Here is a 16,823-nt window from a genome sequence, read left to right on the forward strand (position 1 = left end):
AGGTTGGAACTGGATAATAAAGAAAAACGGCATCAGCTTCATCCAACGATACCGAAAATAACTATGAAGAAAAACAAAGTTTCATCGACAACATGGAATTTAACGAAATTAAGCTACGTTTCAGTAAAGATTTATATCTTATTGTGGATTTAGCACCAAATTGGTGTCGAAAGTGACTTCATTGACTTCCGCTGCCTTTCCTATGAGTTAAACATAATGTCGGAAGTAGTGCACTGAATAGAGCATCAGATTTACTATACTTCCGACACTATAGTATACTTCCGACGTTATGTTTACCGCATATGAAAGGCAGCGGAAGTCAATAAAGTTACTTCCGACACCAATTTGGTGCTAAATCCACAATATCACCGATAAAGGACATAATTCAAGCTTGGTTATCGATCGATCAAGTTGTTTGAATATATGTAACGTGATAATCAGTAAAGAACAGTCGACATTAATCTTTATATTATACTAGCTGTCCCGGCAAACGTCGTACTGCCTGCCTACTGTGTTTTTTGACATGCAGCTCCATAGGGACGTCCCCGGCGAAGTCATCTGTATGGAAGCCCCCGTTCCAGAGACCAAGGAGGTCCCGCGCCAAGCTAAGAACCTTCCCCGGCCCCAAAAATACCCACATACAAAATTTCACACAAATCGGTGCATTAGTTTTCGAATCCATAGCGGTCAGACAGACAGACATACAGAAATTGGCTTCTTTAGCGGTGTTGAGATAATTCCATATTCAGAATCTGCATGCAAAACTAAGCCGAAATCCAAATTTTCATGAATTTCTGTGCCCGGGAACCTATTTAAAAATCAGTTTGTAGTTTGTAAGGGAGCGATTTGTCGAATCACCCCTCGTCGTATTTTATACTGGGCGGAGCTGTCAAGCAGTTGGCCAGCTGTCAAAAGGTGATTTCGAAAATTCTCTTAGAAATCAATTTTAGGTGCCAAAATGAAGTTCAAAAAATCTGAAAAAATCATGGTGGTTCAGAAAAAGGTGCTCTTGCGTATAAAATCAAAAAATCAATACATTTTTCTTAATTTAAAAACCCAATTCATTTTTATATATAGATAGCTATATATATAGATATATATATAGATATTGATAAAGATTGATAATAGTTATTTATGTAACGAGTTGCAAAAAGTTGATTTTTTCAGCACGAGTCGTACATTTATCCAACGAGGCATGCCGAGTTGGATAAATACGAAGAGTGCTGAAAATATCGAGTTTTGCAACGAGTTCCATACAAAATTTTATGCAATGATTTTTTTCATAATGCAACCCATTTGAGTTGCATAATGTTCATAATGCAACTCAAATGAGTTGCATTATGAACATTATACAGCTATTTTTCATTATGCAACTCATTTCAGTTGCATAATGAGCCCGTTCGAAAAAATTGGTCATTATGATACCAGAATGAGTTATATAAAATGTAAATTATGATACTGAATTGCATAAAAATCAACTTTTTGCAACTCGTTACATAAATAACTATTAACTTAGTTTGTGAAATGGTTGACCGGGTAGCTTTATTATTCGATCTTATTGGATAGAACACGAGTGCCTGAAACTTTTACCAGTCTTGGTAAGGTGGTATGAACTATAGACACTATAGATTCCATAGACTCGCGAAGGCGAAGACAACTGTAGCCAAACGAACTGTCAGTTCGTGTAGCCAAACGAGCATGACGTCACGATTTCAATAGCGACAATGGATTGCGTGACGTCATATTCGCTTGGTACACTCTAAATTCACGGTAAAACACACTAAAATCGTATTGCTCAACCATGTCTCCGCGAGTCTATGGAATCTATAGTGTCTATAGTATGGACTATGTACCAACCAAGAAGTTTCGCGCATTTTGTTTGACAGATTTCACGGGAAGCAAGTTGGATTGAAAGTTTCTCCTGTTATCATCTCTGGAGAATATTTGAAATATGTATGCTTTTTTTTCTTTTTTTTATCTGTATTAACGAGATTTTTAGCCCTGGGCTAGTTCATCTCGGCGGGACCCACGCTTTACTAGGAAGAACTCACATTTTGCTAGTTTATCGATCCCCGGTCCTCGGCGTGATATTCAAGTGTTTCAACAATCATACCAGGTCCACTCCACAAGTAATATGCTTGAATCTAAGTCCCAAAAGGTAAAATGTCCAGACAATCCAGAGGAGTCGCTTTGAGACGAGAGAAAGTTCGAGGCACACATTGACAGCATTCTTTATTAGGTTTCAACATTTACTTTTACATACATTTTCTTTAGTTAACCGTTAATCTTTGCCGGAGGTAGTGATTTTAAGGCTCAAGCATCCGTCATCATTTTTCGGAAAACGAAAAGCAGTTTTTTCACTGTAAATCAAAACAATGACCATGAAAATATATTCACTGTATTCCATTCCTCATGTGGAATGCAGTGAATACATTTTCATGGCAAAATCTTTTGTTTTGAACGAGAAAAATGTTTTTAAATTCTTCATGATGGCTATGATTTCAATGACAAATGGTTCAACGTTAAAAGGCATCCAGGAGGATTTTCCTGATCTAACACTCCTATTTCCTCCTTGAATTGAAAAGACAAATGCATTTAGCCAACGGCGGCTAAGAACGATGATTCCACTAAGCATGTCTCACGCAAATTAAAAAGCGATCAAAGTTCATATTGCATTCCTCAACGGACTTTTAGGTTTCTAGTCGGTGAAGGTAGTGCTGACATTTTTTGTATCACCCCGTTACGGTGTATTAAATGGAAAGACACCTGAAGACGCATTTTTTTTTTAACAAACGATGCCAAGAATCCTTTACTCCCAACCCAACCTGTTCAGTGTACTTGAACGCAGGGATTCAATCTTGGGATTGAATCCCATGCACAAATTTCACACGCAACGATTGGGAAACATCATGATCCATGGCATTAGGGTCACTTTTGACCCAAACCGTGCACTACGTCAGCGAGCTGCTGCCAACGTGATGCAAAAGGAAGGTTAAATTAGCATATCTGTTTAAAACTATAAGAATTCACATATTTTCAAAAGAATTTCAATAGGGGGATTCACAGCGTAAACAACTTTGCCGAAGATCGCATCTTCCTATCTGGCTTCAATCTCGTGCTATATCCCGCTAAGGTCGTACCGGAAGTCACTATGTACACTAGCGCCACGTAGTGGGGAAATTTTGAACTATGCTCTTCATAACCTGGAAGTACTCGTAGTACTGAACAACTTTGCCGAAGATCGCATCTTCCTATCTGGCTTCAATCTCGTGCTATATCCCACCAAAGTCGTACCGGAAGTCACTATGTACACTAGCGCCACGTAGTGGTGAAATTTAAAACTATGCTCTTCATGACCTGGAAGTACTCGTAGTACTGACCATTTTTGTCGAAGATCGCATCTTCCTATCTGGCTTCAATCTCGTGCTATATCCCACAAAAGTCGTACCGGAAGTCACTATGTACACTAGCGCCACGTGGTGGTAAAATTTTGAACTATGCTCTTCATGACCTGGAAGTACTCGTAGTCCTGAACAAATTTGCCGAAGATCGCATTTTTCTATCTGGCTTCAACCCCGTGCTATATCCCTCCAAAGTCATACCGGAAGTAGCTATGTACACTAGCGCCACGTGGTGGTGAAATTCCGAACTATGCTCTTCATGATCTGGAAGTACTCGTAGTCCTGAACAACTTTGCCGAAGATCCCAGCTTTCTATCTGGCTCCAATCTCGTGCTATATCCCACCAAAGTCGTACCGGAAGTCACTATGTACACTAGCGCCACGTGGTGGGGAAATTCGGAACTATGAAATCCATCACCAGGAAGTGGTTGTTGTTCTGAACAACTTTGACGAAGACAGAATGTTGCTATCTTATCGAGGTTCCGAAAGAACTCGCTACAAAGACATGGTACTCACAACCAATCCGGGAACAAAACGGAACCGGAAGAAGTTAAAAATGTGGAACTAATGTTTTCGCCTGGTTCTCACCGGAAGCTGCATGAAATTCCAATCGGCTTTCACTACACCTCTCTAGGATAGTGTAGGATTAAGTTAATGCAAAAAGATTGAAATTTGGTTCACTAACTGCTGAGATATGGATGTGCAAAAAAATTAGTTCCACGTTTTTTTTGCCTGTCGGTACTTTACGTTACAAAAACCCTGTTGGTATAAGCAGTGTTAAACTGATTAAACGTCGTCGATCACCAAGGCAACCTTATCAACCGGCGTACTACGATCGAAGAAAAACGGTTTCTTGGGCGATTCAGGCAAGGGATTTCCCATGCATCAAAATAGGCCATAGAATTCCTTCTGAACTGCAAACAGCGCTTAAGCCATGATCATCTGAAGGAATTATATGGCCTATTTTGATGCATGGGAAATCCCTTGCCTGAATCGCCCAAGAAACCGTTTTTCTTCGATCGTAGTACGCAGTTGCGAAGGAATGACAATTCAAATGGCAGTCACTGTGACAAGTTTCTGCCAGGAATCGGTCAAGAACTTCCTTGAGCGATTCCTTTTGAACACGAAATTGGGCTTTACGCAGATAGGGTCTTGTACCATTTGGGCAAGTGTACCTATTTTGGGCGCTTGCCGCTATAACTAAGTCAACTTCAAACCGATTGATTTGAATTTTTGTATTGTTCGTGCAGTTGAAAATCGGAATTTTTGACACGCGAAAATCGATTTTTCTCCCAAACCGTGCGTCGGGCAAAGTGCGCTGGATAGAGGGACAGATCCGCTGTCCAGCGCACTACGTCCGACGTTAGGTTTTACGTATGGATTTAGAGAAAACTCGATTGTCGCGTGTGGGGAAACTTCGGGTTTCAACCGCGACAAAAATATAGAGTTAGATACTGTACGTGCCTAACTCTATACAAAAATTAAAATCAATCGGTTTGAAATTGACTTAGTTATAGCGGCAAGAGCCCAAAATAGGTACACCTGCCCAAATGGTACAAGACCCTATATTTGATCAGTTAAGTGAATACCGTTAATGTGTAAATTCAACAAACTTTATTTTAGTTTCAATGTCGCCGCTTTTCTGTCCGTGTATAGTACATCTGAAATAGATCTGAGATCTGAATAGTGATACTATCTCAACAGTTATATATGTTTTTGATTTTTTTTAACATAGCTAAAAATTACCTGAATCCTCTAGAAATAAATGGTGTACTAGCAGTATAACAAAAAAAATAATTTAATTTTAATCCTGGAATTTAACTGCGTTTAAATAAATCAAACTGGAAAATTACAAGATCAAAATTCGTTATAGTAGATCTAACGACGTAACGCACCATTGTAAGGTGATCTACCCACGTTACAGGATACGTTTCAGTTGCATAATGAACCAGTGCGGGAAAAATTGCTATCCTAATACCGAAATGGGTCAAATAAAATAGAAATTATTAAATTGCATTAAATTTTGTATGGAACTCGTACAGAAAGGTATCATTTTTGTAAGTTTGGATTAGAAGCTGTAACCACTGCAACTACACGGGGGTGAATCTTCGTCACGAAAAGTACTGCTCGTTTGATTGCTGAACACTAGCGAACCTGGTGGTGGAAGGCAAGCTTTTGTGTACAGCGAGCAAAGGGCGGCAGCGCAGCACGTTTCGGTGATTTTTTATTTCTTCATGGAAATTCATTCCCATCTAGTAGATCAGAAGGCCGGCTCCAGAGACACGTTATCCTCCATTTGGGACATTTGTGCCATAAACCCAATAACGCAAATTTTACGGCTTCCACCTCGAAACTTCAAGTTCATTCAAAGATGCATATCTTGCTGACCTTATCTTATTTTCTTTGTTTAGTAAATCCCCTTTTCGTATATGTTATAATAATTACGACATGGTTTTTTTTCTGTGTCTTTTTGATACACCATTTATTTATGACATCTTCTACGCACAACTATGCGTTCTGTAAAATAATTCAAACATTTTGTGAAAAGCGAAAGTTTTTTTTAATATTTAAAATGAAATAAAAATAAATAAAATCACTTCAATTTATGCGCAATGTATCTATAAAGTAACTTTATACTAGATAGTCAGGATTACGACTCTGTTTTAATGGAATTAAGTTGCCTTTCAACATCCTTTATGAAGCGATCAGGAACTCTGCTCTCTTTCATCATTTTAATTTTATTGGATATGGTAGATTTGATGGCTCTATAGAACAAAATCAAACATTCGTTAATAATATAATTTAAACTTTAGTTTTGTATTACTTACAATTCACGCTTTTTCGTTGCTTCTTGCATTGCAGCATGTTCTTTTTTAGAGCATCGTTCCAGCTCACGCCGTTCTTGCTCTTTAAGATTTATTTGCTGGATTATTTCTGTAACATAAAAGTAAAAAGAAAAACAGTATGTAGGATGTAGGTGGCTGTTTTTCAAAACAGGTTAAGGATTTCTAGGATACAATTTAGCGTAGGTCATAGAAGTCGTTTTTTCAAATCAAGGTTTTTTTTACTCCATTTCGGGTCCTGAACTACTGTACAAAATTTGAGCGCGATCAGTCACACTTTGCGCATCGCGATTGAAATTTGTATGGGATTTTATATGGGAAAACTCACTTTTTTGCATTTTCCTTATAAAAGAATAAAATTATTCTGAAAGTATTAAACCGATTATGTAAAAGTATAGCCTCAGATGTCCTGAAAAACTTTGCCGAAGATCTCAAAGCGATCCAAGTCTTGTAACAATAGTATACACATGCAAAATGGTCATTGGCAGAGGAAGCTCTCAGTTAATAACTGTGGAAGTGCTCATAGAACACTAAGCTGAGAAGCAGGCTTTGTCCCAGTGAGGACGTTACGCCAAGAAGAGGAGAGCAACCTACTGATCGCCTGAGTGTGCTTATCTTTTAACATGTAAAGGAATAACATGAATAATAAAATCTCAATTTTTGGCCTGACTTTCGAAGAGTGTATCTTTTTCCACATACATCGGATCGCTTTGCGGTCTTTGACAAAGTTTTTGTCAATGGTATAGGATAATGAGCAACTTTCAAGAAAAATACGAAAAAGTATGATTTCACATGTAAAACCCCATACAAACTTCAACCGCGATACACAAAATGTAGGCTAAAACAATCATGCCCAAATTTCGCACAATTATTTGGGACCTCAAAGGGCATCTTCAAAACTTTGATCTGATTGAATCTGATCAATTTTAAATTTTCCCATACAACGTTGACCCACCCTAATACAAGTATGTACAATAATGGAAACGCTCATAAACTACATCATGCATCGTAGGCAGCGAGCGCTGCACAGTGGTCCAGAAGGGTGTCATTTTGATACAAAATCACAGGGTGTCTTTATTCTTTACTTATTTTTGCGAAATTTTAAACATGATTTTTTTCCGACGCATTTTTTGAGGACTAAATATTCCACAAAAATACTCAGGGGATAGACAAAATGATCGGGACAGCCAAAATTTTTACTTTTCAAAATATGGTCAACAAGCTGTAACTTTTCGAAAAGTGTATCAAAAAATCTCATTTTTACTGTAAATTGGTCAAACGCTTGTCTATTAATAGTCCACGTTTGGGAAAGATCGGGCTATTCTACATAAGAGTCATAATTATACGATAGCCCACTTTGAACTGTAACATCTCCAGATTCCATGAACCGAATACAATGAAATTTTGAATGTTTATTGTTTATATAATGAGCTTTGAAAAATGACTTGACTTAAAATTATTTGTAAGAGAAAAAGTTACAGCGATAAAATTTAATATATGAATTCTCAGTAAACTGGTCTATTTTTTTCAATTTAGGCTGATACAAATTTAATTTTTACTTCTTGTCTAAACCCCCTCCCCCTTCAAAATTTTTTGGCTGGATTTTGCATTTTGAGGGGGCAGATAAAAAATGTTTATAAAAATATCGGTTTTGCTAAAAATCCTTTAACAAATCCAATGAGTTTTTAATATTTTTCAGATTAAATGCTTTATTATTTTTAACCCCCCCCCCCCCTTGACCAGCCAAAGAGTGGTGGGACAAAAAGTGAAATAGGGTAAAAAATATAATTTGGACATGTATGTAATTTGGGCATGCACGGCGATATATGTCTTGTTCCGGAGAGCTAAGTTGATACTTCTCAATATCGATTATTGAGTCAAACAGACCCTATTCTGATGACTTACGTTGAAAATACGCTTAACAATTAAGAATTTACTTCAAAATTATCGAAAATGTAAATTGTTTCACTAAAACCGCTCAAATGCACAGGTATGCAAGACGACACAGTCACATAAAGCCTGTGTGGCCAAATAATTGACTGAGAACTCTTTGATTATGTTTATTATTAGTGCCAAATTTCATAAAAATCGACGCATTACTTTTAACTGTGAATGAAAAACAAACAGACGTGGTTTTAAGCATTTTGTACACTGCCCATAACCGCATAACAGTAACATTCGACAAAAGTAGGCATTGGAGAAAATGGAAACCAAAGTTGCAACTTTGAATAGTATAGGAATAAATCGAAATTTTGAAAATTTCTCATAAATTTGTCATCAGTCGTATAGCAATCAAATTTTGTACAGCAGTTCCTGTATGCTGGGGGAATTGTCAAAAAATAAATCGAACCTCAGTATGATTGATGTCACGATTTAAAGCCAATCTATTTTCCTAGTGTGACTGTTATGCGGTCACATTGCTCAATGAGACAAAATGACTTGGTATTTTTTTCATAAATCCTAGAACAAACTTGATTTTTTTATTCAGGTGGTCGAAAGCACTTGTGATTTGATGATGATCCCCGATATTAACTCAATACCAGCAAAATATGCAAATGTTACAAATATGCAGTTATGGGCAGTACAATCATGACCAATTTTCATTCGCATAATAGATGGTTCATTCACGCTACAGTTCAAAATTCTGTAATGATAATTATGAAATTTCGTTAGCAGTTATGATACTTATAGAGACAGAGGTTTGTGTTCAAAATTTCAGCCATTTCCTCTGCCAAATTCAAAAGTTACAGCGCTGATAAGCAAAACTGATGTACAAAATTCAATGGCACACATTCTACTCATACATTGCTACAACAAAAAGTACTGCACCGATTCACATGAAATTTTGTAGGTGAAATAAACACATCTTGAGATGTTATTAGGCTAAATAAGAGCAATTTCAAAGTATATATTGCAGAGTTGCAGCTGTATTTCTGTGTCCCGATTATTGCGGATACAGGCTTCACAATATTCACCCCAAAATTAATGAAATAATAATTGTAAGAACTTTAAAAGCCTTATTGCAATGAAAAATGTTCAATAAGAACGCTTAAAATAGGTGGTGTCCAAAATACATTACAAGTTTTCTACTGTAGATATATTTTGGTCATCTGACGAACTACATGGGGATGCTGTGCGACTGCATACTTGGAGGCGTATTCGGTGGGTCTGGCGATATTTTTTCGATTTTAACAAAAACTGCAATAGTTATCGAAATAGATGCCTGTTAAGCGGAGAAATTTGATTATTTGCAAGAAAATATTTGTTAATTTATGCTACTTCCATGATTTAGCAGTATTCATGGCTAAACATTGAGATAATTGCCCTGTCCAAATTATACATACCTGAGGGTATCCAAAATATATATTCGGTGTCCAAAATGTAATTCTTACAGGCGATTGGAAATTGTGATTTTCTCAGCTTAAGGACAAGCGTCTTAAAATCCCGCTTAAACAATGCATGAGAACTTCAGACACAAAAATCTCAAGAAGCAAGCTTTAAACAACAGTGTATTTTATTATTCTGTTCTTACTCACAATAAGCTTAAAATATGAAGATCAGGTGCGCTGGTTTTGTTTACGAAGAGATTTGTGCGCTCGAAATCGTGAGTAGGTGCCAAAGTCTAAATGGCGGCTAAATGAGATTCTAACAAGTCTGTCCTTATAATGCTTTCGTTAAAGTTTTTGTCATCAGGAACGCAAAGTACAATCATATTATAAGCGTATTAGTAACTTTGCAAAATATTCAATTGCTTTCTAAGGAAGCTAGGAGACGATTTTTCCAACGTTGTCCTCAGCCTGTGAAAAATACATGAATTACCCTAAATATTTGTAACGGCCTTATTGCCAAATATTTTGTTACTCTTTTTCAAAACATATTTATATTCAAGTTAATTAGAGGGAATTTAAATGAACTAAAATTACCATCTTAAATTTTGAAGCTATGTTGAAAATTTGGCGTTTTATTAGAGAAATAATCTAATCGCTATAATTGCTTTCCCGTGTTAACAATTTTAAATTAAGTCAAACGTTTTTCGAAGCTGATTATGTAAGTCATAAACGCTCAAAATTTCATTGTTCATTGACTCCGGAGATATAAAAGTACAAGGTTGGCTATCGGATAGTTATGCCTTTTTCTAAAATATTTCTATCTTTATGTTGAATAGCCTGATCTTTCCCGAAATTCGATCATATATACACAACTAGTTGATCAACTTTTAGTTGTGGAGCGGACCTGGTGTGATGGTTAGAACACTTGACTATCACGCCGAGAAAAAAATAAAAAAAACTTAAAAAAAAAACTTTTAGTTAAATTTTGAGAATATTTACAGCTAGTTGACCATTTTTTAAAAATGAAAATTTTACCTGTCCCGATCATTTTGTCTATCCCCTGTATAGTTCAAAGTGTGATAAGAGCTGTTTACGCAACAAGGTGCAGAATAAAGATTTTTACAGTCGGAGTCATTCATTTAATTATTGTAATTAGGACGAGTGCTGCAAAAATCGAGTTCTGCATCGAGTTGCGTACCAATGCAATTTCATATTGTCGTCGCACCACCAAATCGAAGTCGTTGCTTGAAGCACATGCAAAGTTGCAGCCGCGACGATGTTGATATAATTCCATATTCTGAATCTGCATGCCAAACTGGGCCGAAATTTAAATTTTCATGAATTTTGGTGCCCGGGAACCTATTTAAAAATCAGTTTGAAGTTTGTATGGGAGCGATTTGTCGAATTACCCCTCGTCGCATTTTGTACTGGGCGGAGCTGTCAAGGAGTTGCCCAGCTGTCAGAGGGTGATTTGAAAAAATCTCTTTGTAATTGATTTTAGGTATCAAAACAAGGATCTAAAAATCTGGCTCAGGAAAAGGTGCTCTTTCGTGTAAAATCAAAAAATCAATACATTTTTCTAAATTCAAAAACCCAATTAAGTTGCGACATTTCTAAGTTGGTTAACAACCAATTTTCGCACCGCCGGTCACTTCGTATTTTAATCAAAAGCAAAATAAATTGCCGCTTGAGGATAGTGTTCATAGGCGCCAACTTCGGGGGGGGCAAGCATGGTTTTGCCCCCCCAATAATTGACGATTTTTAGATTTTCCCATACAAAAAATCAGAAAAATCAGGATTTGCCCCCCCAATAATTTGGCCAAGTTGGCGCGTCTGATAGTGTTAAACAAAATTTTTTCATTGAGTTTCGGAGTGGAAAAAACATACTAATTTCATTAGCATTCAGAAATTCATATTGGGATTCATTTCTTAGGTGGCCTTTGTTATCCCCCCAATTACCTTCACGATAATTTTCTCGGAGACGAAGTTGCTTTTTCCTGGTTTCGGTTTCTTTTGTTTCTTCTTGTTTAAGTTTTTCGACAGCTTTTTTGTGATCTAGCTCATCTCGTGCTATCTGCATCGCTCGTTCTGTTTTCTGGAAGATTGTCAAAATGGGAAAATAACAAACTTTAATAATAAACTTTAGTGTGCTGAAAACTTTTCAGTAAATTTACCACTATACACTTTATATGCTAATTTTCATTCAAGTAAGCTTTGACAAGAATTTAATTTTGTCCTAAATATCATAAATATATGCTAAAATTAACACATACCACAGCCTCCAATTGGGCCGCCCGAGCTATTGCAATTTGTTGTTCCAATTCACGTTTCCGTATGGCAGCTTCTTTCTCTCTTCGCCGAAACTCGCGTTCAACATGTTCTTGTCCTCGACGTAGATCCATGTCGTTTTTGGATGATTTCGTAGTGAGTAACTTCTGCTGTATTTTCAACATTCTATCTTGTTCACGTTCTTTGGCTTCCGCTGCAATTTTCTTTTCGAACTCCAATTTTGCTTGACGTTCATTTCGAAGTCTCGTATACTCTTGTACCTTAAGTTCTGCTAGGCGCTGTTCTTCAAATTCTAACTGCTTGTAGTACGCGGAAAGTTCGTAGGCTTTCTTTAGATCATTTCGTACAACATTGATGCGGTCAATACGTTCCTTTTCTCTGCGCTTTTCATCTTCGACAATCGCTTGTTGTGCTTGCTGTAACATAAAAGTGATGGATTATGTAGTTATGTATCAGACACGTACGTCAAGAATTTCGTAACTCTACTCCTCTAGTTTACGAAAAGTCCGGAGAATTCCTAAATTAGTCAAAAAATAATTAAATAATTCGATTTTTTTTAGCAAAGAATTTTGATCTTGGTTGGACCAACGCAGATTTTGGTTGGACCAATAAAATGATCATGGTTGAACCATGATGCCTGAATATCCAAATATCGGACGAAAGAGTTGCGAAAACAATGGGTAGGGTGGGGCGGGGCAAGATGGGTCGCGGGGCAAGATGGGTCAGTGCCATTTTTGGGCGCATTACTCATGTTTTGATTATGTTAATAATTTTGTTAGATGACCGGCAAGAATATACAAAAGTTTGGAGCAATAATTGAAAAATTATTCACTCTCCTTGGAAATAAAAAATAAAATGGTTTTTAGCTATTTTTCTTATGCGATACATCTATATATATAAAAATGAGTTTGAAGTTCCTTTGAGGCAACAAAACTCAAGAACGGATGAACCGATCAGCATGATTCTTGCACGGCTCAGTTCGTATTCGTGGTGGCTGTGTTTATATGTACAAAAAGTTACGAAAATCAACTACAAAAGTAAGAAAATTGATAAAGTACTGATTTTTCATGAGCTGGGAAGGAAAAAAACACGATCGAAATGAAACCAATCTAGAGTGCGGTGTAATTTTGAACTCAACAGTTGTCAAACCACTGCAAGACGGCAAGACAAAGTTTGCCGGGACAGCTAGTTCCATATAATCTCCATATAAACGGCCGCGGGGCAAGATGGGTCACCTTCAATTTTGAACGTATTTTTGGAGCATTCAAAAGCTATTTATTTTTTATTACAAGACTATCTCATAAACTACTTCTATCAAGCGGAATGAACGCTCAAAGTTATAACATAAAATTATGATAATTTTTTAGTGAAAACATCGATTTTCAAGTCGTCTTAGGACCACTCAAATCGTAAAGTTTTTTATATTCCAAATAAATTTATAAAATATTTACTAGTACCTCTTGTTTACTCAGTATGGATATGGAGCATATATGAATGCGGAACAAATCTTGTATTTTGACGTTTTTCGTTGAGAAAATGTGAATTACATAAAAGGTGACCCATCTTGCCCCGCACTTTTTTCACGGCGCAAAATCGATCACTTTTCAAAACTGCTTGTTTAACATCATATTTTGTATTTAATGAACTTTTTATCTACTTTTAGCATAGCTAACTAGTGTATTAAAGAGTAGCGGACGGATACAAACCAATACGATTTGTATTTACAAAGTTATGGTGATCCATCCTTAGGTGACCCATCTTGCCCCGCTCCACCCTATTCATCAGGAAACCAGGTAGACGCCGGCGACTTCGTGACTGCACGCAGTTCAAGAAAACCTCGGAACTCTGGGAAGATTCAAAAATTACGTCCATCGTTTTTCGGGATTTCTAGACCCCCCCTCCCCCCTCTGTCACGCAATTTTCGTATACTCAATACACGTACTGTCACAATTTTCTAGACCCCCCCCCTCCCCCAAATGTTGGACGTAATTTTTGAACGTTCCCTCTGAAAGTTCGAGAAAACTGGAGATGCACCCCACAGGCCGAAGAAAATGAAGGAGGCATGCAGAATTAAGATTTCAGATAGGTTTTAATAGGTCTTATAAGTGAACTACAATAAACATTAGAATTATTAAGATATGTAAAGGTTTAATCTCGGATTTAATAATCACCACCAGCGTGTACTACATACTTAGGTAGAAAAATAGGGATTAATGTTCCACTTGCCGTAGGGTATTTTTGCCACACAGACGCAGCCTAGGACGCAGCTCTTGGTGGGTGAGCGAGCATTCACTACCATATCTCGATGTAGGGCAGAGATTCATTGTGGATTCAGGGTGATGACAATATTAGCTGCGAAAATCCCAAATGTATATACGATGGGCTTCAGTGGGAGACTGGTGAGGTGCAGTTTGCCAACCAACCGGGGACACTGTTCTGGCCAACTTAATCTTGGTGGACGCGCTAAGGGGAAAGCAGGGGAATCTTGATAAGCTCAGCTGTTCGGATCTACGGGACAAGGTGAAGACTTCTTCGGCAAACCGATTCTAGTTTAGGTATCCGGCGGCGAGCAGTACGAGTAGCAGCTCTTCGGTACACTTTTTTGGGAACGCGAAAATCTTGTTCAATGTCACCGCGCGCGAAGAAAACAGTAAATAAACTGCATTAGTCCTAGCAACCAACATGGTAGGTCCAACCACAAAAAAAAATCGGTGGTCCAACCATCATCATATTCATTTAGTCCAAATTTACTAATTTATTGAATTTTGAATGAAAAATAATTAATTTCAAATATGTCATCTTGACGTTCATATATTTTCACAGAAGTATAACGCAAAAAATATATGAATTCAAAACTAAATATCTCTACTGAAAGTGTTACAAATTGAGTAATTTTGTTGTCAAACTTGCGCTTCTAGTCAGCCATATCTAAATCATTAATTAATTAAATGATTTAGAGACTACATAAAGTCCATTTGATTTCAATACAGATGAGGCTAGGTTTTGATGATAGTAAGACTTCGACTCATGTTTTAAAAAAAAGTTTATCTAATCTGTAATATCCAAAAGTGGTCCAACCATGATTAGTTTTTCAGTTGGTCCAACCGTCATCATTTACCACGGGGCTGATCACTCTAAATTTATTAGGAATTTTAAATATTTTTACTCGGGTGCTAAATATATTTATCTGAGTGGTGCGAATAGAAACGGTTTTATTTTTCAAGCTAGCTAACACACTCCCGGCACACAGCTTGTAAACACAGGTAAACACCTGAGTGGTGCGAATAGAAACGGTTTTATTTTTCAAGCTAGCTAACACACTCCCGGCACACAGCTTGTAAACACAGGTAAACACGCACGAGCGTTCAATTTTCTTGCAACCACCTCTCTCAGCGCGGTTGTCAAACACGCCGTCGCGACGCTGTTCGGAAATGGTAAACATGATCAATCCACCATTATTCCAATTTTGTTCTCGTGTTAAAAGTTTATTATTTTCCATTCGCGATGGAAATTTTGATGGATAGTTGTTAAATAATTAGCTGAACTAGGCTCTAAACAGTGTTTATCCTTCTCCTAGTTTCCAACGGCTTGACAGCGGCAAATGGAGATATCCTGACAACAGTTTTGATAACATCCGCAGCGCCTAGATAACAATACTCTTCAATCAATCACACAGGTTCAACAAGGTTTAACATAACCTCAATCTTCAATGTTTGGCTCCCGATGTTTGGCTCCCGCTGAGAGAGCATATTGAGTCAGTCCGCGACACTCAGGTAAACACGCACGAGCGTTCAATTTTCTTGCAACCACCTCTCTCAGCGCGGTTGTCAAACACGCCGTCGCGACGCTGTTCGGAAATGGTAAACATGATCAATCCACCATTATTCCAATTTTGTTCTCGTGTTAAAAGTTTATTATTTTCCATTCGCGATGGAAATTTTGATGGATAGTTGTTAAATAATTAGCTGAACTAGGCTCTAAACAGTGTTTATCCTTCTCCTAGTTTCCAACGGCTTGACAGCGGCAAATGGAGATATCCTGACAACAGTTTTGATAACATCCGCAGCGCCTAGATAACAATACTCTTCAATCAATCACACAGGTTCAACAAGGTTTAACATAACCTCAATCTTCAATGTTTGGCTCCCGATGTTTGGCTCCCGCTGAGAGAGCATATTGAGTCAGTCCGCGACACTCAGATATTTATGCATGAGCTCGTGAGTTCCCTCTGATTTGACATAAGCGAAAGCAAAACATTAGAACTCATCAAAGTCAGCCGCGATTGAAAGTAGACATTAACAAATCAGCTCAAATGTCAGACATTTTCAGAAAATGGAAATTACATTTGAACATTGTTTTTCTTCTTTGTGCAGTTATAGTAAAATTAATGTTCGTTTCAGATTTGGATTCGCCCATAGTTTTGCCACTGTCTACTGGAAATTCTAAACTGCTTGCCGAAACCCGGAACCCGGTGGATTACTTCGGCTATCGAATTATGCAATGGATAATGGATTTGCTTCCTGCAACTCAAATAAGAGCAGGGGCAATATCAAAAAGATGCTATGATCTCAAGGTTCTATTGAAGAAAGACCTCTACCAGACAAGACTTCAGCTCGCGAATGGAGGCCGATTAGTTTCCAGAACGGAAAATGTCGATTATGTGTTTCTTCATTCTACTTGCAAGTTTCAAGGTTTTTTTTTATTTAGATTAGAAAAAGAAATTTTTTTATTTAGATTAGAAGAAGAAAAATTTATTAATAAAATCCAGCTTGAAAACTTGCGTTTCTTTAGACATATCTGCTGACAAGTAAACTATGGCTATTAATATTTTGTGAGCAAGTAAGCAAATGGCGATGGTAAAGTTTCCCTGAATAGTTCTACCGCTGTAATTTTTGAAGCATCTGAATTTTTGGTTACAGTTGGTCAACGGTTATTCACTTATACGCTAGCCGTAATGGAGG

General features: G+C 37.3%; 1 protein-coding gene across 1 annotated transcript in view; it reads right to left on the bottom strand.

The window, feature by feature from the left end:
• Positions 1–5,853: 5,853 nt before the first annotated feature.
• LOC109415140 (cilia- and flagella-associated protein 45) overlaps positions 5,854–16,823 on the bottom strand; it is a 28,936-nt gene continuing 17,966 nt past the window's right edge. The window contains exons 4-7 of the mRNA XM_029873134.2: positions 11,847–12,278; positions 11,533–11,668; positions 6,230–6,335; positions 5,854–6,166 (exon numbers count right to left, since the gene is read on the bottom strand). Of these exons, the coding sequence (XP_029728994.2) occupies positions 6,052–6,166; positions 6,230–6,335; positions 11,533–11,668; positions 11,847–12,278 (789 nt within the window). The 3' untranslated portion in view covers positions 5,854–6,051. The remainder of the gene's footprint in view (positions 6,167–6,229; positions 6,336–11,532; positions 11,669–11,846; positions 12,279–16,823) is intronic.

The sequence above is a fragment of the Aedes albopictus genome, chromosome 2 (genome assembly GCF_035046485.1).
Source record: "Aedes albopictus strain Foshan chromosome 2, AalbF5, whole genome shotgun sequence".
In the NCBI taxonomy this organism is placed as follows: domain Eukaryota; kingdom Metazoa; phylum Arthropoda; class Insecta; order Diptera; family Culicidae; genus Aedes; species Aedes albopictus.